Raw genomic sequence first — 21,827 nt, forward strand, 5'->3', positions numbered from 1 at the left:
CTCGAGAGAGACCCCACAAACAAACATTTGCTTAAATGAAACATCAAGACTTTGCATAACCATCAGGAAATGAAAAAGATGAACATTTCATAACTTGTTCATGGGGAAAGATGTGGGGAGTGACCGCCCTCGACTTGTAAACACACTTGCACACGACGCTACAGATTCTCCAATTTTTCTGCCAGAACCTCAGGTGTGACTGCCTAGATTTCACTGATGATGATCTCGCGTAAATCTTTTCAAGTTTTGTGGTTTGTTCGTGTAGATCTTGGCTATTAGGCCACTCCAGATAAAAAAGACAAGTCGTATTAAATCAAGTGACCTTGGGGGCCACAGTTCTTTCAAAATCACTCTACCGTGGAAAAATGATTCCACTTTAGCTATGGTCACTCGTGACGTGGGGTATGTTGTGTCATCCTTTTGGTACCAGCCGAGTGTAAGTTCTTCATCGTCCAGCTAGTTCACAAATTCCCGAAACATTTCGATGTTACCTGCACTTGACACAGTAGACTCGCAAAAAAATGGCCCGATGATGCGACGATAGATACTGCACAGAACAAGCCAATCTTCTGTGAATGTAGGGGTTGCTCGGCCAGTGCATGTGAATTTTCATGACACTACAAACGTGTATTCTGGTAGTTTACATAGCCGGAGTGGTGGAACCACGCCATCACTGAACCATGTGTACTGCAATATTCACGGCCTCTGAGCAATAAATTTCTGAAACCAATGACAAAATGCAATGCGTTTGTCTTTGTAATTGGCGTTCACTGCCTGAACAACTGTAAACCTATGTGGATACACGTCTGCTTTCTTCGCAGTTCTGCGAGATGTGCTCCGTGACATTCCACATTCCTGAGTTAAACGTCGAACAGACTTCGCAGTAGAAGTCAACAATCGTTGTTTGACGTCAGTCACTTATTCTTCCGATAATGGCTGCTGTCCCCCGCCGTGAAGCTGCAGCACCGTTCAATTGTTCTCCAACTTGTTCATTGACTTCCGTATACGGCACTTAGATGGTATATGCTGGCCACGAAACCGTTCAGAACACATTCGCTGACATGTCTTAATGAAACCAGTAATCGAATATTGTTTCACAAGAAATCGAGCTATTCAACAAAGTAGCGATACATTGTCAGTTAACACTAAACACTGAGCTCCAGCCACAACGAACCGCGGAAACACACGGTTGCGTTAAACGATGTTGCAGAGAGCAGTGTTGCCGCGTCAAATGTCACAGATTCCACGGTGAAATTTCAGCAGAATTGCTAATCATGTTTTGGGAGCCTCTTTCGAGTGGAACACCCTGTGTTATTTAGTTATTTTCGTATTATAGCTAGTGTATTATGTAAGTACGCCATTTTAAGGAAACTGCATATTGAAGACTAGTCGTTATTCGTAGAATTTATTATAATTAAATCCCAGTTCATAATATAACGACGATTGAAGCCTTCTGAATATCATTACATAAAATACAAAGTCCTCTGTTGGAATTCAGCGTAGCACTGCTGGTAGAGGCCCTGAATTACCAAACAATGTTTAATGGCTTCGCGTTTTGTGCATCCTAATTTCTTTTTTAATCATCACGTTATCTGAAAAGTTTCTGGGACTTTCTGCAATATTCTGTGTTATGTAAATATAAGTGCGTTCTCTCTTAGGAGTTTGTCCGGTTTCGTTATGAGCTGATGTCCATAATGCCTAGATAGAACTTTCCTTTTTGTGTTACAACATGTTCAAGGATACTGAAGTTTTTATTTATGTGTACTACAAATTTGGAAATTTGTGGTAAAGAGTACGGGACCAAACTGCTGAGGTCATCGGTCCCTAGTCTTACGCACTACTTAATCTAACTGAAACTAACTTATGCTAAGGACGACACACATTACCATGCCCGAGGGAGGACTCGAACCTCGGACGAGGGGAGCCGCGCGAGCCGCGACAAGACGCCCTAGACTGCACGGCTACCCCACGCGGCTGTGTACTACAGACAATAAACATGGCTGGCACATGGAAAGGGTAGGAAGTTCGCGTTGTAATAGAACTAACGTAAGAATTTTTCGCGAGTCCATTATTATAAACAACTGCACGGTTTGCGAACGAGATACAGCGGCTTCAGTTTCAAATGGTCCCACGTGACGCGGGAGCTGTCTCTCGTGAGGTAGTATTTCCCATCCGCTTCTACGCCAACGTTAGATGCCTCGTCCCATGCGTGGACGGCTTCAGTACGAGACGTCCTGCAAGTTGAATAGCGGACGAGACAGAGAGCTCAACAAAGAACTGGGTGATTCGTCACGGCTGTGACAGGTCAGAGAACGAGTGTCTGAGAAATGTTCAAATGTCTCTGGTGGGAGACACTGGAGGAGGGACGTTGTCCACAATGTAAAAGCTTACTTTTAAAATTTCATAATGAATCAAGAAATGTAAAACTCTTTTTTGCACGCGGCTCACGGATCGCTACGGCAAAATTAACTACGTTCTAGGTTCCCGATGACTGTACATTCTGTGCATCATCCGATATTGTATTCGAAGAGGGTAGAATGGTCACAGTACCCCATGCGCGTCCTACCACACTACATGCGGTGACTTATGCATCACAGATGGAGGAGCAAACGAGACAACTTATTGCGTTTCTTTGGTTGGTTGACCTCTGTCTCTGGTCATCGAGCTCCTCCTTATCACCAGCTGTAAGAACGTATAGACTTTTATATCATCATACTACTACTGACATTTTACGTCGGTTATGACGCTGATTATTGTAGCGTGAGAGCTGTGAACCCCCTAAGCCATGTCTCTGCAGTATCCTTTCTTCCAGGGGTGCTAGTCCAGCGAGGTATGCAGCAGAAATTCTGTGAAGTTTGGAAGGTAGGAGACGAGCTGCTGCAGAAAGTTGAGCTGTAAGGGTGGGTAGTGAGGCAAGCTTCGGCATCTCAGTCGGTCAGAGCGCTGACTGCCCTTTGTAACAAAAAATAAATAAAAAATAGCTAAGTGAATTATTCAACGATCAACTTGAGGGTGTGCTGTGTGATGTCCCACCCACACCAAAGGATGAGAACAATAACGAACAAAATACAGTAGAGAAAAAGAGAAAAAACGTATGTCTGTAGAAAACTTGCTATAATTCAATTCTTTTATCTTGGCGGTTCGCACATGCCCGCCCAGACGCGGGAGATTGCTGCGTTGCCAGTTGTACCCGCCAAGATAAGCAGCGCCATAGTATAGTTCACAAACTTATGTTTCGGGGGGGCGGGGGGGGGGGGAGCGCGCAGTGTATGAAGTAAAGCCACCACGGCCGCATTAACCCTTTCGCTGCTACAGAGACATGCTCCCCACATACCGCGATGTGCGCGGTTTTGTCATCATTGAACTGCTCGCCTGTGCAGACACATAGTGTTTCGACTGCTTGACACACTTTATCATTCGATTTCACAAAAACTATTTGGCCCAAAAATTTGATTTTTATCCATCGTCTTGACTGATACCTTGCCCCCATAAATGACTTAATTTTGTTTCGATGTTCAACGCAGTTATTGTGCAGCATTAGATGTAGTAAACCATTGCACGAAATTTTGAAGAGTTTGCAGAGGTAAAAGTCCAAAGCGTATACTTTCCGTATGGTCGATTTTAGTTGCCACTAGAAATTTCAAAAAATTACATTCAAACGAATAAAATTCATGAAGTAAGACACTTCGTTATTGTTTTTAAATAAAGAAAATAACAAGCTTTGAACTCATAATCTTTCGCTAAGTAGCTATACACTTAAACCATTACGCTAACGCAGCTTGTAGTTCAATATATCTTCCGGAAGACTTTTAACTATCACGCAAAATACGAGAAACACTGTTGGTATAACTATGAATTACTCATGTTTCGTCGAAGTAAAATAGGAAACAGACAATTACCGCTGTTCTTTATTGCGAAAAAGCGGTTAGTGAGAATGATGCAGGCCGGCCGAAGTGGCCGTGCGGTTAAAGGCGCTGCAGTCTGGGACCGCAAGACCGCTACGGTCGCAGGTTCGAATCCTGCCTCGGGCATGGATGTTTGTGATGTCCTTAGGTTAGTTAGGTTTAACTAGTTCTAAGTTCTAGGGGACTAATGACCTCAGGAGTTGAGTCCCATAGTGCTCAGAGCCATTTGAACCATTTTTGAGAATGATGCAAACACCTTCCCTTGCTATCGCTATTAGGAGGTTCATTGCTTGTTTGGTGTAATTAATTAATAGAATATGAAGCAATTGGTATAAAGAATGCTTTTTCCAAACTTCCTATGAAGGAAAGTCTGCTATCAAGACATTGCTTTTGTTCAATTACTTTATTTATGACTGAACGTTTCTAAAACTGAAGACACTCGTCCGTGCTCTGCACTGCAGTCTAGCTCTGGCAACATCGTTCTCTGTTCATTGGCTGACTGTGTTTTGTGATGTCAGATGCGCAGAACGAACCTAAACTCGGCCGCCGTCGTAAATGACGCGCACTTTAGTAAAAGACAAAAGTCGCAGATTCGTGTCACGGTCTGGCATACAGTTTAAATCTACCAGGAAGTTTCTCATCTGGATTGTTATGCACAAGCAACAATATGATGTAATAAGATCTTCGGTGAGTGATGTCTCGCCACGTGCCAAGTAAACGTAGAATTTAATCTCAAAATGCACACTCTTATCAGTATAAAGAGTATGAAACAACAGGAAGTAAAGTCTAGAGACAGATTGTTATCAGTACCGTTATACGTAATCAGGCTGTCGTCTACGGAGAAAGACATGAAGAACTCATATCAAATCATGCTACGTCGGATCAATGACTTGGTTTTGAGTCCTTGATTTGACACTCTATAATTAATGGTAATGTTAGTGAATTTTTACTTGTAGAAATGATATAAACAGATCTGAAGTTTATTTGTCGAAACGAACCATCGTCAAATGAAGTCTAGAACGACCTAAACCATGTTTAGAAAGTGACTGTATATCTTCTACAAATTTTCTTGAAAAGTATATTTTATATTCAACCAGTCATCGTTTACTGCCTCGACTGACACCAGAAAATGAGAATGTAATCATGGAACTGCTACTCTATCAATGGTTCGACAGTCACCATACGGAAGGTTTGCTCGAAGACTGCAATCATTTGCTGATGTCTCCAGTGCGGAGAGACCGGAGATATTTTGTTGATTATAAAGTCCCAAAGGACCAATGGTAACACAAAAAAGGTCTTTCATAGGACAGTTTGTCGCCTTTCACACTTTCAAAGTAAATAGCACAGATCATCATCTGCTTAATACTACTACAAGTTTTCTTATGCTTACAATCTAGTAACTGCAACACAACTCTATGTCCTCTGTTCCATTGAGAGAAGCCTGACAAATGCGTAGGATCTCATTTATTGTACATCGTGCTCAAAAATACTTTTACAATCTTTGGAGACAGGTTTCTTACACGAAAACAAGAACAAACGTTCATGTAAACGTATGCCCCAAAATCCTTCGTTTCTGAGTTATTAATGAAAGGAGCTCATGAAAACGTTAACTCATAATAATTGCTCTAAATTCTCTTCTCTTGCTTCCAAGCACGCATGCACTCGTCGAATCACGGATTGGCGCAGCTTTTCAAGTACCCCTGACAGTTTCTAGAGGTTTCACCGGCATACATGACACTTAGACGAAGATTTTGTGCATCTGCGTGACGATCCGCATAGACCAGTTGTTAAAGGTGCCCCCATAATTAATAAGCTAATCGACTGAGGTTAGCGAAACGTTCAGGCCACGGAACTCGTCCTTCTTACCTATCCATCTGTCATGGTAGATACCAGTCCTTGCATTTCGAACACTGAGACCGAAATGTGCTGGAGCTCCACCATGCATAAATCACACTTTTCTACTACTGGGTTTTGGAGGGTATTCTGCATAAAATAACTGTAGACTGCAGCTCTAAGATGTGATGGGAGAAGGTATGACCCTACCAGACAGTCACCCACAATTCCAGCCCACACATTAATCTTAAACCGATGCTAATGTCTGGCCTGTACTGTAGCATGAGGACTGCTATCGTTCCATATGTGTTGGTTGTGCGTCTCCCAAACGTTGCCTCGTCTGTAAACAAAGCTGAAGAGGCAAACAATGGTTTGGCAGTGTTTCTGCAACAAACTGTCGGCAGAAGTTCTCTCGTGGTGGATGATCAGCAGGCGTAGGACCCTGCACACGTTGAAGATGATACGGGTATATGAGTTATTCGTGAAGTATCCTCCATGTGAAACTTGAAGATTTACCACGTGCCACGGCCATTTGTCTTGCACTGATACCTGGCTCTTCTTCGCCAGCTCGTAGAACGGGGTACGAGCAACACGTGATCTCTATAGTCTGTGGAGCTACGTATTCCGTGTCGGCAATGCGACGATACACGTCACCAAAGGCTGGATGACTCGGCTGTCTTTGGTCTGGAGACGCCATCTGATAAAGCCGTCCAGCGTGGGCTCCATTGTGTTGCAAGGCAGACTTGTTTACATTCGCCATTCATCTGTTCAAATGGCTCTGAGCACTATGGGACTCAACTGTTGAGGTCATTAGTCCCCTAGAACTTAGAACTAGTTAAACCTAACTAACCTAAGGACATCACAAACATCCATGCCCGAGGCAGGATTCGAACCTGCGACCGTAGCGGTCTTGCGGTTCCAGACTGCAGCGCCTTTAACCGCACGGCCACTTCGTCCGGCCATTCATCTGTCATCAATGTGCCCATTGTACACATATACTACAGGTCGTGAGTTAACTGAGAGTGCTCCATTCAAAGGTGGTAGTTATTCATGTCTACCAGACACGACATGAGTATCTACCATGTTTGAAGTGAGCATTCTCAGTTAACTCACTGTAGTACGTATATACAATGGGCACGTTGAAGACAGATGAATGGCAAATGTAAATCAGTCCCTATGGCAACATAACACCTAGTATACAATAAGTCGCATAGATAAGTGAAGTTGCTTGGTTGTACCTGGAAAGCCTTTGAACGTCAGGTTTCAACAACAACTCGAAAACGAAAGATTACGGGCATATGTTTATATGAACTTTTTTTTCTTGTTTTGGTGAGAAAAACCTGCCCCTAAAGTTTGTAAAAGTATTTTTGAAAGACCCTGTAAAATAAGAACAAACTAAATCCTTACTATCAGACAACACAAATTTGTGGCCTCCATTTGTGAAACCAGGAAACTGAAAGAACGTCACTAGTAAAACGGAATGTCACCAACCAGGAGCATTATTACACACCACAGTGTCCGGCAGTAACTTTGGTCCGTAAGCCGAATTTTAACTGACATTGTATGAATAAGAAACTGGCTGATATTAGCATCATCAGAAGGCTAAAGAACGCTCATTAGTGTGCTTAACCACTTACACTGAGGACATTTACGCTTGCCCTGTGTTATTTGGAAGGGCAGTGCACAATCTCTGTGTAGTACGTTCCTATAGCTGGACATCTCCCTAACGAGGCTACCAGACTGATACAGGGTGCCTAAAACCGCACTTTGCCGACGCGTCCCACCCTCTGAGATACCGGTGAGACCTTACTGCACAGTAAGAATGGGTCAAGATGCGAACGCATGAGTGTCAACTAGTATGTGGGCACCAGATTCCTGGAGTGACAGCCGGCCGCGGTAGCCGAGCGGTTCTAGGTGCTTCAGTCTGGAACCGCGCAACCGCTACGGTCGCAGGTTCGAATCCTGCCTCGGGCATGGATGTGTGTGCTGTCCTTAGGTTAGTTAGGTTTAAGTTGTTCTAAGTTCTATGGGACTGATAAAATGGTTCAAATGGCTCTGAGCACTATGGGACTCAACTGCTGAGGTCATTAGTCCCCTAGAACTTAGAACTAGTTAAACCTAACTAACCTAAGGACATCACAAACATCGATGCCCGAGGCAGGATTCGAACCTGCGACCGTAGCGGTCTTGCGGTTCCAGACTGCAGCGCCTTTAACCGCACGGCCACTTCGGCCGGCTAGGGGACTGATAATCTCACATGTTAAGTCCCATAGCGCTCAGAGCCATTTGAACCATTTGAACCTGGAGTGACACACATCAAGCAATAGTCGTCTGAGGACCTCCACTGTTTCTTCTACCTGCAGGCAGCCACAGTCCGCATAAGAATTGTGAAAGGCAAGTGAAGAGACATCAGGAATGTATCCGCCATCACGGCTATACCCAACACTAGGCGTGAACAATTATGCCGTCAAACAATGAGAATTGCTCCAGCAATCACTTACCTGTGCGGTCTTGTCCCCAAGTTTCAACATGTTGCTGAAAACGTATTTTCCCAGAGAGACATCTGGCAGCGGCAGGTCCATCCTAGGGCCACGCAGGATTTTGTGCTGTGATTCCATCATGTCTATTGGTGCGATGTTGGTACTGAGCAACACCACACCCACTTACAGTGTGGGTGAATTTACGGCTTACAAAGCCGTTTCAGAACCGAACATCTGCCTCTTTGTCAGCGTGAAATCACTTGGAACTATGTGCGAGCCCTGCTCCGAGTCTAAGAGAGCTTAAGAGGAAAGTCATGAGCGATCACGAATAAAACGACGACTACTGAAAGCTGTGGCGTAACATGAGTAAGACGCTAATTTATGTGGTCCCTTCCCACCTACACCTTACGTCATTTACTCGCTTTCAAGCACAAGAAGATAAGTACTCGAACCTTGGAGCATAATGGTTTACTCACTTGCCACAGGCGAAAGCCTGATAACGTATGAATGTTGTTCCCAAACATCCAACAGCTTGCTTATCACACACATCTCGAGTGACTCCATAATTTTCTAAATGGTGCTGACTGAATAAAATGTATTGCATATACCTTAATACATAAACCAGTTCTTCGATCTTTAACAATACAAAAAGCGGCAAATTAAGTGGTGGCATGATTACAAAAGATTCTGTTGACAATCAGGCTTCTGAATTAGATTCAAGAAACGTTATAGTCAATTTCGGAAGAAATCTGCTGCCTTCTGACTCCTAATTTCGCTGCCTTCCAACGTTTAATTTTCAGGTACCACAATACAAATTCAAGCGTAATACTCATATACCGTTATGTTATTGGGAACGACATTTTAATATGTATCACAAGGATGTTAGCGATATTACCAAAGATTCTTATTCGCAGCTTTCCTGAAAAAGAGTGTCGACATAGTTGAATTCTCACCTCTCCCAGTCAGTGTGTATCTTACTCATTTTTACGATCAAGGGGAGTGTTATAGAACCAGTGCCCTTCACAGTACTTATAGGTAACCTAATAGATAATGTCGAAAGTTCCATGAGGCTTTTCGCAGATAATGCTATGATGTACAGAGAAGTCACGACGCTACAGAATTGTAGCGAAATACAGGAACACCTGCAGAAGATGGACGCTTGATGCAGGAAGTGGAAAATGACCCACAACATAAACAAATGTAACTTATTTCGACTACGTATACAGAAGAATACAAAACTGCAGAACAGTCAATGGAAGCATTTACTTCCACGAAATATGTACAAGTATGCTTAAGGAGCGATTTGAAGTAGAACGACCACATAAAATTAATCGCTAGTAGCTTAGATGCCAGAATGATATTCATTGGAAGGATCCTCAGGAAATTTAGTTCACCAACAATGGAAGTAGGTTATAAAACACTTGTTCGAGCAGTACTTGAATATTGCTAGGTAGTACGGAATCCGTACCACGTAAGACCGATTGAGAAACTGGAGAAGATCGAAAGAAGAGCAGTGCGTTTTTTCACAGGCTCATTTAGTAACCACGAACGCGCGAAGCAGATGCTCAGCCAAATCCAGTGGCAGGGGATGCAAGAGAGGCGTTCTGGATCACGTTATGGTGTACTTTTGAAGTTCCGAGTGGGTACGTTCCTATAAGAGTCAGCCAAGATATTGCTTCCTTATACGTATATCTCGCGAAAAGATCACGAAGGTAAAATTAGAGAGATTCGAGCACACACCGGGGCTTACCAGCCATCGTTCTTCCCGCGATCCATACGCTGCTGGTACAGGAAAAGGGGAAAGTGACGTTGGTATACAAAGTACCCTCCACCATACACAGTAAGGTGACTTTCGGACTATAGATGTAGATGTAGAAGGAGGTCCTAGACAGAGAACAAAGGATGATCTGCAATTTACAGCAGTAACAATTAAAAAAAGAAATGTGTGTGCCATTCAGTTTCGACGATCAAACGTGACAAGTCACTGCAAAACCTCTTTCAGTCTGCTTATATGCGTCTGCTCTCTGTGAATAACCGTAAGATGCGCAGAATTGTATACAGCTGAAGTGTTGATCGAAAACCACGTCCCCTATGAGAAGTGGCCGCTGTTCTTCTAGCGACTTTTTACAGAGGTCAAAGACGTGAACACATGTTAGGGGCACCTTTTCACCCACAAAGTGCTGAAAATTGCCTTAAAAGGCGAAGAATCAACAATGATTAACAGCATGCGGATGCAGAGGGCAATGGAAACCACTGCATTAAAGAAACATAATGAGTACCTAAAGGACTTGTGGCCTGTACCTCAAGAAGTGTCGTGATATCTTTAGTGGCGGAAGATTCCAGATTAATTCCCCAGTCGGATCTTCGGAAGGAGACTGCTGAGGGGAGGTGACTGAGGAAGAAAGACTGAATAACCAACGAGTGGGCAACATTCTACAAGGAGGTGTGTGGAATGCTAGAAGGCTGAAAGAGGTGGAGAAGCTATACGATCTAAAAATGAAGGTGCAAGAGCTCAATCTAAATACAGTAGGGCCGAAAACCTTTCAACAGCCAATACCGAGTAAAATATTTATTTAAGACAACCGGTTTCAACAGACTTTGCTATCATCTTCAGGTCTAAGATATATTTTTGTTATGGAAGGTCTTCATTTTAAGCTGAACCTCACACCAAGATGTCAAGTGGATAAAAATCAGCACATTATCAACATTCACTTGACATCTTGGCCTGAGGTTCAGCGTGAAATGAACAAAAAGATTTTTAAGACCTGAAGATTTAGCAAAGTCTGCTGAAAGCCGTTGTTTTAAATAAGGACATACATATGTGATCTTCGCTGTTGAATGGTTTTTAACAATTAAAACAGATCACTCTTTAGTGCTCTTAAAGTGAGAAAGTTCAATAGCACGGCCAGTGAAATGAAATGCATAAAAAAGCTATTTTTCTGGTGAAACGATTGTAGGTTAATACCAAAATCAGCAGAAAATGGTATAGTGGGAGCAGCGTCATCATGAAGAGGAATGTATGGCAGAGATTGAGTTGCTGTGATACAGTTGTTCCCATCAGAACCGATAGTAAATCAATGTCAGCACAAATAGTTCTGCTGTACACGCCGACGTTAGAAGCAGGAGATGAAGAACAGAGAAAATGTATGAGAATACTGAACGAGTACTTTAGTATGTAAAGGGAAAGACAGTTATGGGAGAATATGGGTTTGATTATACGAATGAGTGAGGAGAAAGACTGAGTTCTACAGTAAAGGTCAGCTAGTGATAGCTAATACACGGTTCAAAAATTCAAGATGGAGAATTACACTTGGAAATGGCCTGGAGACATGGGAACATTCGGGATGGATTACATCATGACCAGGCAGAGATTTTGAAATCAGGCATTGTATTTTAAGGCGTGCCCAGGACAGAAATAGAATTTGGTAATTATTATTATACTGGATTTACAATGTGAGTACATTTTTCCAGCACCTATTCTAGATTACAGTAAGTCACTAATTATTGTTCTCCACTCTTCTCTATTTGTCCATAAATCTTCAGGAATGTTGTTCTTCCTCATTGCTGACTGAACTCCCTGTATCCATGTATCAGGTGGTCGTCCCCTTTTTCTTCTTCCAATTGGTACCCAGTCGATTATGCATTTTGGTAGCCTTTCCTGTTCCATTCGTCTGATGTGTCCATACCATTTAAGTTGTTTGTGCTTGGTGAAATCAATAATTGAATTTTTACATTTCATCTTGTCTCTGATTACTTCATTTCTTATTCTTTCTCGTCTTGATATTCTTGCTGAACGTCTCCAGAAATCCATTTCTGTGGCTAATAATTTTGATTTCAGTTGCCATTTTGTTGTCCACACTTCTGAACCATATGTAATAATGCTCCTAACTATTGTTTTAAAAATCCTTGTTTTGTTATCAGTTGTTATGTGTTTGTCTCAGAGAATTCCATTCAATTGTCGTCTTTCCAGAATTTATTCTTGATCTAATTTCTTTGTCCTGTTTCCCATCATTTGTAATTTTCACACCTAAATATTTATATTCGTCAGTAGCTGTTATTGTTCCCATCCCTTCTTCTAATATTAAGTCTCCATTCCCTCCACCAATTACCATGTACTTTGTTTTATTCATGTTTACATTTAGACTGATTTTTTATATTCTTGAATCAATTTTCTGGTCATATACTCTATGTCCTCATAGTCTTGGGCTATAATCAGTTGGTCATCTGCAAATTGTAACGAGTATATTGTTCTATCATTTATTGGTATTCCCATAGCGTGACATTTTTTCTTCCAATTCTGTAAAGTTACCTCTGTATATATTTTATACAATGTAGGTGAGATGCTACATCCTTGACGTAATCCTTTTGTGACTTGGAATCCATGTGATAGATATTTACCAATTTTTATTTTTGAAATAGAATTTTTATATAAATTTTGAATTGCTTTAATTATTCTTGGATTTATTCCTATTGATATTAAAGCTTTCCATAAACTGGATAAAGGCACACTATCATAGGCTTTTTCTATATCTATGAATACTAAATGTATAGGTTGTGCCCGAACCATTTTTTTTCAATAATTTGTCGCAGGCAAAAGATATGATCAATTGTTGATCTTCCAGCTCTAAAACCTGCTTGTTCTTCAGCCTCCTTTTCTTTATATTCTTGTTCTAACAAATATTTAATAATTCTTCCATATAATCTACTGAAGGTATTGGTCACTGTTATTCCCCTATAATTTTTACACTCATCTTTCGCTCCTTTTTTATGTATCACTGAAATATATCCTACTTTCAAATCATTTGGGACATCTTCCCCATTTAAACATCTTTCGAAAAGGTTTCTTAACAATTCCATTAATTTCTTTGTTCCTAATTTTAATAATTCTGCAGGAATACCTCCAATGCCTGTAGCCCTTCCATTCTTTAAAGATTTTATTGCAGTTTTTACTGTCTCTATTTCCAAACGGATGTAATTCTCTGCTTGTAGATCTATCATTTCATTATATTCAGGGTTTCCCAAGTATTCTTCCCTGTTTTCTGTTAATAAACTTTTAAAATATTTTTCCCAAGAGTCATGTGTAATATATTTAATATGTGTTGTTTCTTTGGAATTCCTTCTTAAATTTTTTATAGTTTTCCATGCTTCTGTGTTTCTTTTACCACCAATACAGGATTCAATTTTTTGACATGACTGTTCCCAAACTTTGTTTTTTGCTTCTGCAACCTTTTTCCGGATTTTCGCTTGTTGTGCATTAAGCTCTATTTTATCTTGAAGATTTCTGGTATTTAACCATTTTAAATATTTTTCTTTCTTTAAATTCACTTCCTTTTTAATTTCTTCATTCCAGTAGTATAATGGATGGTTTGTTCGTGTTTCTAATGTTTCTCCTAAAGCTTCCTTGGCGGCTTCATGTAGTTTATTTACAATATAATGATATTGATCTTCTGTATTATCAAACTCTGTTTCTACCAGATTTTCATCTAATCTCTTTTGATATAAAAATATTGTGCTTTCATTCTCAAAACTATTCAAATTATATTTAGGAATTTTGATTTCTGTTTGTATGTTTTCTATAGGACATTTTCGATTTTCTTCAGTGCTTTTTCCTCTGAAGGGGAATAAAAATTTGGAATTTACCAAATAATGATCGCTAAGAGTTACCCCTCTATATACTCTTATGTCATGTATTTTTATCCTCGTTTGCTGTTTAATTATAATATAGTCTATTATTGATTTTTGATTCAATGTATCTTTATGCCATGTGTATTTATGTATTTCTTTATGTTGATGAAATCCATTTAATATTTTCAATGAATTTTGTTCACAGATATCAATAAGTCTATTACCATTATCATTTATAACATTTTCTCCAAATGGTCCTATAATTTTGTTTCCAATTTTACTTCCAGTTCTACTGTTAAAATCCCCTGCAATAATAACCTCCCTGGTTTTCCCGATATCCTCTATGATTCCATTTAAATTATTATAGAAATCATCCTTTTTACAAATTGGTTCATCTTCGCTTATTCCATATACTCCTATAATAGTAATTTTGTATCCATGAATATCAATATTAATTTTAATCAAATTTTCATCAATAGGTTCCCAGTTTGTGACCATTCTTTTGAATTTGTTTTTCATCAATATCGATATCCCCCGTTTTGCTCTTTGATTTTTTGGGACACCACTATAGAAATGTGTATATGATCCTATTCGTTCAATACCTCGTCCTTTTTTCTTAGTTTCTGGGAGTATAACAATATCTTGATTTCTAGCCTCCATTTCTTTAATCACTTCTCCTACTTTATTTTGTAATCCTTGTATATTCCATACACCAATTAAGACAGTCCGTTTTCTTAGCCTTTTTCGTCTCCTATTATATCCGTCCTGATGTAATCTTATAGGCTTTTTAACCAGTGAGGTTTTTCCAATTAATGGGGAGTTAGCCCATCGCATTAACCCCCAACCTGGAGGACCAGGTAGTTTTTGCTCAAGGTTTTCTTCCTTTAGCCTTTGGTAATCCAATACCTAAACTACAAGGCAGTAGTTGCTAGTTTTGGTCCACCCCGGGTATTTTATTTCCCCAGTACCCTCCATATCTGGTGGGCACTCCCCTATCCGCCACCTGGGGAGGCGCCCGATGGGAGACTAGCAATGGTAATGATAATAGAATTTAGACTGAAGTTTAAGAGACTCGTTTGGAAGAATCGGTGTGAAAAGAAGCGAGATACTGAAGTACGGAGGAATGAAGAGATGCGTTTGAAGTTCTCTGAGACTATAGGTACTACGAAAATGAACACCAGAGTACTCAGTTTGCGAACTAACAAATGAATGTCCAGCGGTGTTTTGTACCGCGCGTTGGAAGGTCAAGAGAAGCCACATTGACAAGGAGACCGTAATAACTTCCCGTCACAGATTTGCTTCGTATTGATTGGGTGTGAAGGGTAGGACAAGGACTTCAATATTTGTAATTAGAAAAACGCATATCTCAACCATTTTCGAGAAAAACAAGTTTGAAAATTTTAGTTGTCGTTATATACTTTGTATGGTCAGCAAAGCGGAACAAGCTCGCAGCCGAGCGAGTAACCATTTAGTTTCATAAGCGAGAGGTCACTGACTTCATTTTCACTCTTGGAGCTGCTTCCTTTGGTTAGCATTCGCCGCTATGCTTCGATAAGCGTGGCACTCTGCGAAATTGTGAGGCGGCCGGGAACCGATTATAAATGTAAACCAAGTTCAAATGGTTCAAATGGCTCTGAGCACTAAGGGAGTTAACATCTGAAGTCATCAATCCCCTAGACTTAGAACTACTTAAACCTAACTAACCTAAGGACATCACACAAAATATAAACCATGTTTGTTTTGTAATAGACTCATTGAAAATAAAAAATCATTGACATACAAGATTTCGGCGTTCCTTGCAATATGCTGTAGATCTTGATAATTATTGTTTTACATTTTCTACGATCGGTATCATCCTGATTCTTGCAGTGCTACATGTCACAAATGTAGATACAATACTGTAAATAAAATGACTGCACTGATTTTTTTTAAAAAAATTTTCTTACTTTTCATGTTAAAGATTAAGAAAAAAGTAATTGAATTATTAGATATTGATACTTTTCACGGTCGTAATAAATCTATTGTAGGGTTACTTGGGATTGAAAAATAAACTACCGGCAGTGAGACTCGATCCACAGACCCACCGCATATGAAACTAAGTGCTTAGTCGCCGATTCCGTGAAGACGAACGGCCCTAAAAAACGTACAGCAAACGCTCGAATATTAGTTTCAAACTCGATTTTCTCAAGAACTGTTGAAAGTTGCGTCTTCTTGTTTACATACTTTAAAGTCCTAGTGAACACTAAGAGTGGAAGGCCAAGAACGAAGTGTTCGGATTAGAAAGGGTGTAAGACAGGAATGTAGCCTTTCGCTCCCACTGTTCAATCTGGACATCGAAGAAGCAGTGAGGAAAATAAAAGAAATGTTCACGAGTGGGATTAAGATTCAAGGTGAAAGGATACCAGTGATAAGAGTCGCTGATGACATCGCTATCCTCGGAAAGGAAACTCCCCATCGCACTCCCTTCAGGTTAGTTGTAGGATGGCCCAGTGGTTAGCCCGTCAAAAACTGAACACAGATCAGGCATGAAAACAGGAAGCAAGGAAGCAAGGAAAAGAAAGCAAAACATAAACAGTGAACGGTCCAAGGTTGACAACTGCAACATCGAACGCCGTGGAAGAGCTACGACATGGCTTTGGACTGTAACGCGGGCGAGCCGTGTCCAAAGTTTTCTCGTGACAATTTTTATTTTTTTTCACAAATTATAAACTGTACGTCCGGTCATTGAAATATTTGCTCTCTTTCTCTATTCTCGGCAGTTGTCATACTATACAATGGTTACAGAACATGAGTCATGTGGTAAGAAGACATTATCGTCGCAAGTAAATGTGATGAATAGTGAGAGCAGGCGACATACCACATATACGTCGCACAGAAATGAAAACAACAAATAAAAGGGTATGAACTATCTTACAAGAAATGGATTTCATCAGTCGGAACTTCCAAAACGGAACGCAACGTTGAAAACATATGCTTTGACAGAGCACAGGGAAAATGCTGTGATTGAGAAACCCTTGCACTCATTTGTTGCAGCTTCTGTGACAAACTATTATGTTTTCATCATTTCCTTGGGAGTGATGATATTCATATTCATACGAACATCTAAACCGGGCAAGGAGGCAAATTACACTCGCTCACCACTCGTACAAATTAGGTGCGTCGATATGAGATTCCTATCATATGACACACGTATTGTCATCAATGCCGTGTATGACACACCAGACGTGTTTTCCTATGGAAGATCCGGTTGACTTGTCGCCTTGTCATCAAACATTTGCGGTTCTCATTCAAAAGCCATTTCCTTTCCGCACCAAATAGAGTAGTTGTGCAGAATCAACTTTCATTTTAGGTCCTTTCTTTACAACTCACTTTTGCAAACGGACGTCACACCACGACACAGACACAAATTTGAATACAGCGAACAGCGGAAAAAAAATGGCTTGAAGGAGATTTGAAGACAACTCGCTCACTTGGCAGTCCAACACCATAACCACTTTTTTTTTTTTTTAAGTAGAACCAAAATAGCCTACTTCAGGATAGTTGTGAAACAGAAATTTTCTTCTCCTATCTTCTTGCATTTTTCTTAACCTATTACATAACTAAAAAGTATGGTGTCAATTTTACTTAGACCTGTGCGGGTGCCGGCCGAAGTGGCCGTGCGGTTAAAGGCGCTGCAGTCTGGAACCGCAAGACCGCTACGGTCGCAGGTTCGAATCCTGCCTCGGGCATGGATGTTTGTGATGTCCTTAGGTTAGTTAGGTTTAACTAGTTCTAAGTTCTAGGGGACTAATGACATCAGCAGTTGAGTCCCATAGTGCTCAGAGCCATTTGAACCATTAGACCTGTGCGGGTAACATTTTAAACCTTAATTTGCTACAAAGCGTGCAGTTGTAGGCTTTTCTAGGTTCCATATTCCTTCAAAAGATTCCATTCTGTGATTGTCTAACCTTTAAACAAACAGATAAATGGCCATTGTAAAAATACTGAAAATGGATGTAAATTTTTGTAACTACTTCGACCACCGCCTGATTTTGGCTGCTTGGCATACGCCATAGGTACGCTTCAAAATGGCTGATTAAATGTTCGCGAGCGAATAATTGCTGTCTAATAATTGCTGTCTTGGAAAACGGTGTTAATGCATCTGAGGCAGGACGTCGTTATGGTGTTGATGCTTCCACACCAAGGAGCCAGTTTAGACGATCTGGAGATAATGGTGAGGTAGCGAGAAGTCCAGTATCAGGAAGACCAAGAGTCTCTACACGGAGACAATATGAAGAATTGGTCAGAGGGTCTCAGAATGCTCCATCATTCACTCTGGAACTAAAGAAAGCTTCACATTTCCCGGGCTCGTCGAAAACTGTTCTCAGAAGATTAAAGAACCATGGAATCAGTACCCCTCGTGATCTTTCACGATGTGAACACCAAGCTGAAGCTCCACAGACCACTAGAATTGTGAACACTGGCACTTCTGAACTTGGGAATGCACAATGCTGTTCCTGGACTCTAAATTATTCGGGCTGAGCAATCTTTTGTATATCACTGTCTTCCATTTTTTAAATCATTTTTAAACTTATTAGAGAGTGTAGTGGACTGGGTCTTCGCAAATGCAACAAAACCTGTTTACACATTTAGTAGATCGTTCTGTTTCATTTTTTGGTATGGACTTATGCTAAAGAGCCGCTAAGGCGGAGATGCAATTTTCAGGCAAGACACCTGACAGAACAATACAGATGGAAGGCGTAGGAGGCACTGTTGTTTACAGTATTTTTTTTCAGGTGTCACTAGTAATTTGATCATATCTTGGGGAACCTTCGATGTCAACTCACATTTATTAATTGAAAAATAAATAGATATTTTGCACAGATGAATCGGCATTTAAATTCAACCTGAATTCAGGCCCATTTTATGTAGCTGTGGGATGAGAAAAAGGAACGGTAAGAAAAGGAAATTGTTTGAAAGAACATAGTACTCATCGGAAAATCACGTGAAGTAATGGGCTGCAATCGGTGAAAAAGATACTGTGCGATGCTTGGACGCTAAACCGTTGAAGGGTGTGCCAAGGAACCGTCACAAACACAGGCATAGGATGTTGATTGTGGTTAATGTTAAAAGTGAACGACGGCAAATGATTTGAAGGTGCTGTAGAAAGAATGAGGTAACTATTTCAGCCGGAATATTAAGGACACAAGGTGGACGTGACTATTGAATAAGAAAATTATGGACAAGTTTTATTTTAGTAAAGTGGTGAACAAAGCGAAATAATGCGATGCAGTCGATGGTAATATTGCATGTTAACAGTTTCTGTCGTAAAACATCGGAAATATTAAGTTATCACTGAAAGGGAATAGCTGTAGATCTATTATTTCATTTAATCATTTACCTACGAATCTGGTCACGAAAACTGACAACGACCGGGAGAGCGGTGTGGTGACCACATGGCCCTCCGTATCCGCTTCCGGTGACCCCTAAGGGTTGCGGACGACACAGCAGCAGGTCTGTACCGTTGGGCCTTCAAGGCCTGTTCGGACGGTGTTGGTTTGTTTTTTACCTACGTATCAACATCAAGAAAGACCGATGCATCATCTTGCAGGTAACGTAGACCAAGGTAGAAAATAGATCACAACACTGTTTCTAGACAAAGAGTCGTGAATTTTAATGATCAAGGTTAAAATATTAATATTATGTCATAAGATCTGTGTAATGTTGATGCATTAATTTGTTCTGAAAGCGGTGCTGATATTCAAGACAATAAAAGCGGGTTAAAAGCTGTGAGCTATCTGTGGAAGTTAACCTTGCATTACTGAGCAACTGTTTCACCAGGTATCCAGTCTGGCTTACCAAATTCCCAACCAGACTAACATTAATTATAATCTTTTAGTACTCATCTTACGATAACCGGTGATATATATATATATATATATATATATATATATATATATATATATATATATATATATATATAAAGACAATTTAAATAAAAAGAAATAAATCAGTTTATATTTGGACATTTATTTTAACATTGATCATTGTTCCGTTAAAATTTCAGCATATTAAACTTGATTCATAACTAAACTGGTGCCTTACTTAGGATTGTGAAAACGTGAGTTTGTAATCTTACGGAACACGTCAAATATGGAGCCAAGATTGGGAGACTGCATACAACACTGCATTCATAAAATAACACACGAAGACCGTTGAAACATATGCAAGAGGAAATTAACCACAACCAACCGATTCAATTTTCACCCAAAGAAGTTACGTTCGTAGCGCAATCCTGTCCGTCATGAAATTACCACACACTGGTATACTAAATTCATACTAACTCTCTGTGAAATCTTCCCGGAAAGAATAGCTGAGGGCTACTTTGATGATTACACTACATGTTTCACGTGGTCAACTTGGTTTACACAAAGAGTGTAACTCCACAATAATTTTGATAACTAAAATAAATTACATCGAAACACAAATTACAAAAGAAAAACCTCAAACTGGTTACTATCGTCTTACTATTAACCTGATGGGTCAAACAATTGTATAAGCACATGGTACTGGTCTCACAAAGTACACCCCACGTGGGTTGAACATAAAGAAAAGTTGCTATATTGAAAAATATTGTCAAGACGAGACGTTATAATCTCACGCACATTCATATTTAAGATTAATGATCTTAGAGTTACGGATCATCCACACGTGGTTCCACTTTACTCACAAAGTAGTGACAAAGCTACTACTGGAAGACATTCTGAAATTCACACTCGAATTACACTGCGTTGCAATTTAAGATAACATATTTTAGATCTAAACCTGAAATAAATGTGATTAAATTTTCAGTTAGGCTGAACTTAAGAAATCCATTGTCCTACGGACTTAGCAGAGACGCGCTTAGCCGGAGATCTTACCACTTCAGACGCTCAACGTGGACAGACTGCCGTGGGCCCCTACCAAGGGTGCTTCCAGATACAAAACGGAAGTGACCAGAGAGGCAGCTTCCTATACCAACATGACAAGGGACGGACAGCACTATACTAAGAATAGAAACCTCTTTGCTTTTAGAAAGCGTAGCTACCTGTTCCGACGCTGCTCGTACTGTTGGTTGGTTGGTTAGTTGGTTTGGGGAAGGAGACCAGACAGCGAGGTCATCGGTCTCATCGGATTAGGCAAGGATGGGGAAGGAAGTCGGCCGTGCCCTTTGAAAGGAACCATCCCGGCATGCTCCTACTGTTCTCTATCAGACAGGCTTGTCTGCTACCATCAAGCATGCAACTAGAAATACATGCACATTCATCCTTTCACATAGAAGGGAAGGGGGATGACAGCATCTTATCATATACAGTATATAAAAGAAAGCGGATGTAGGTTCCGTATGAGACTGTGTGACATGAATTACATATAAACTGTGTTTTAAAGTGTAGTAGTGTGACAGATCGTTCTTGATCATGTGTAAAAGTAACACGTTCCACTGCTCAGTCTCCTCCCAGATAGTCAGAAACACCACAGTAAATTTAGAAGTGGAATGTATGCCGTAAATGACAACAGTTTTAAAAAATTAACATGAAAGGAATCCAACAGAGACCTTTCATCTGATATGAAAACCCGTTGCCCAAATAAACATTTAAAAATTACCCTTCAGAAGTGCAAAGGTAGAAAAATTCATTTGAGAGCGCTCTATACACTGACAACCGTATGTGCAGCAACTGTAGAGAAAGAGAAGGAGGTATTATTTCGTACCTGGACGATCAGCGAGCTTTGAACATCGTTGGGCAGGAGAGCCGGATCATAAATAAAGGCACCCAGGAGAGAGATGACCATGGTGAAAAATTTGTGCTGGATTGGTTGCAGATGGTGAAAACGCAGAGAAAACTAGAAACCAGTATTCCTTAATTTATTAATCTATTTTTACGAGTTTTGGCGTTAGCCATCATCAGAATCCTGGTTCAGATAAAAACCAAAGACTTACATAGCTACGTCGTTGACTTGCATGAGT

At 40.4% G+C, this 21,827-nt stretch overlaps 1 protein-coding gene across 4 annotated transcripts in view; it reads right to left on the bottom strand.

The window, feature by feature from the left end:
- The window catches only part of LOC126236730 (luciferin 4-monooxygenase-like), a 223,639-nt gene that overhangs the window by 83,245 nt on the left and 118,567 nt on the right, over positions 1-21,827 (bottom strand). The window contains exon 1 of one of the 4 annotated variants that reach the window (XM_049946258.1): positions 8,240-8,547. The exons of the other annotated variants lie outside the window; for them this stretch is intronic. Within the exon in view, the coding sequence (XP_049802215.1) occupies positions 8,240-8,359 (120 nt within the window). The 5' untranslated portion in view covers positions 8,360-8,547. Of the gene's footprint in view, positions 1-8,239; positions 8,548-21,827 lie in introns of those variants that run through there. 4 annotated transcript variants of the gene reach the window in all.

Source organism: Schistocerca nitens, chromosome 2 (assembly GCF_023898315.1).
Source record: "Schistocerca nitens isolate TAMUIC-IGC-003100 chromosome 2, iqSchNite1.1, whole genome shotgun sequence".
NCBI classification, from domain to species: Eukaryota; Metazoa; Arthropoda; class Insecta; order Orthoptera; family Acrididae; genus Schistocerca; species Schistocerca nitens.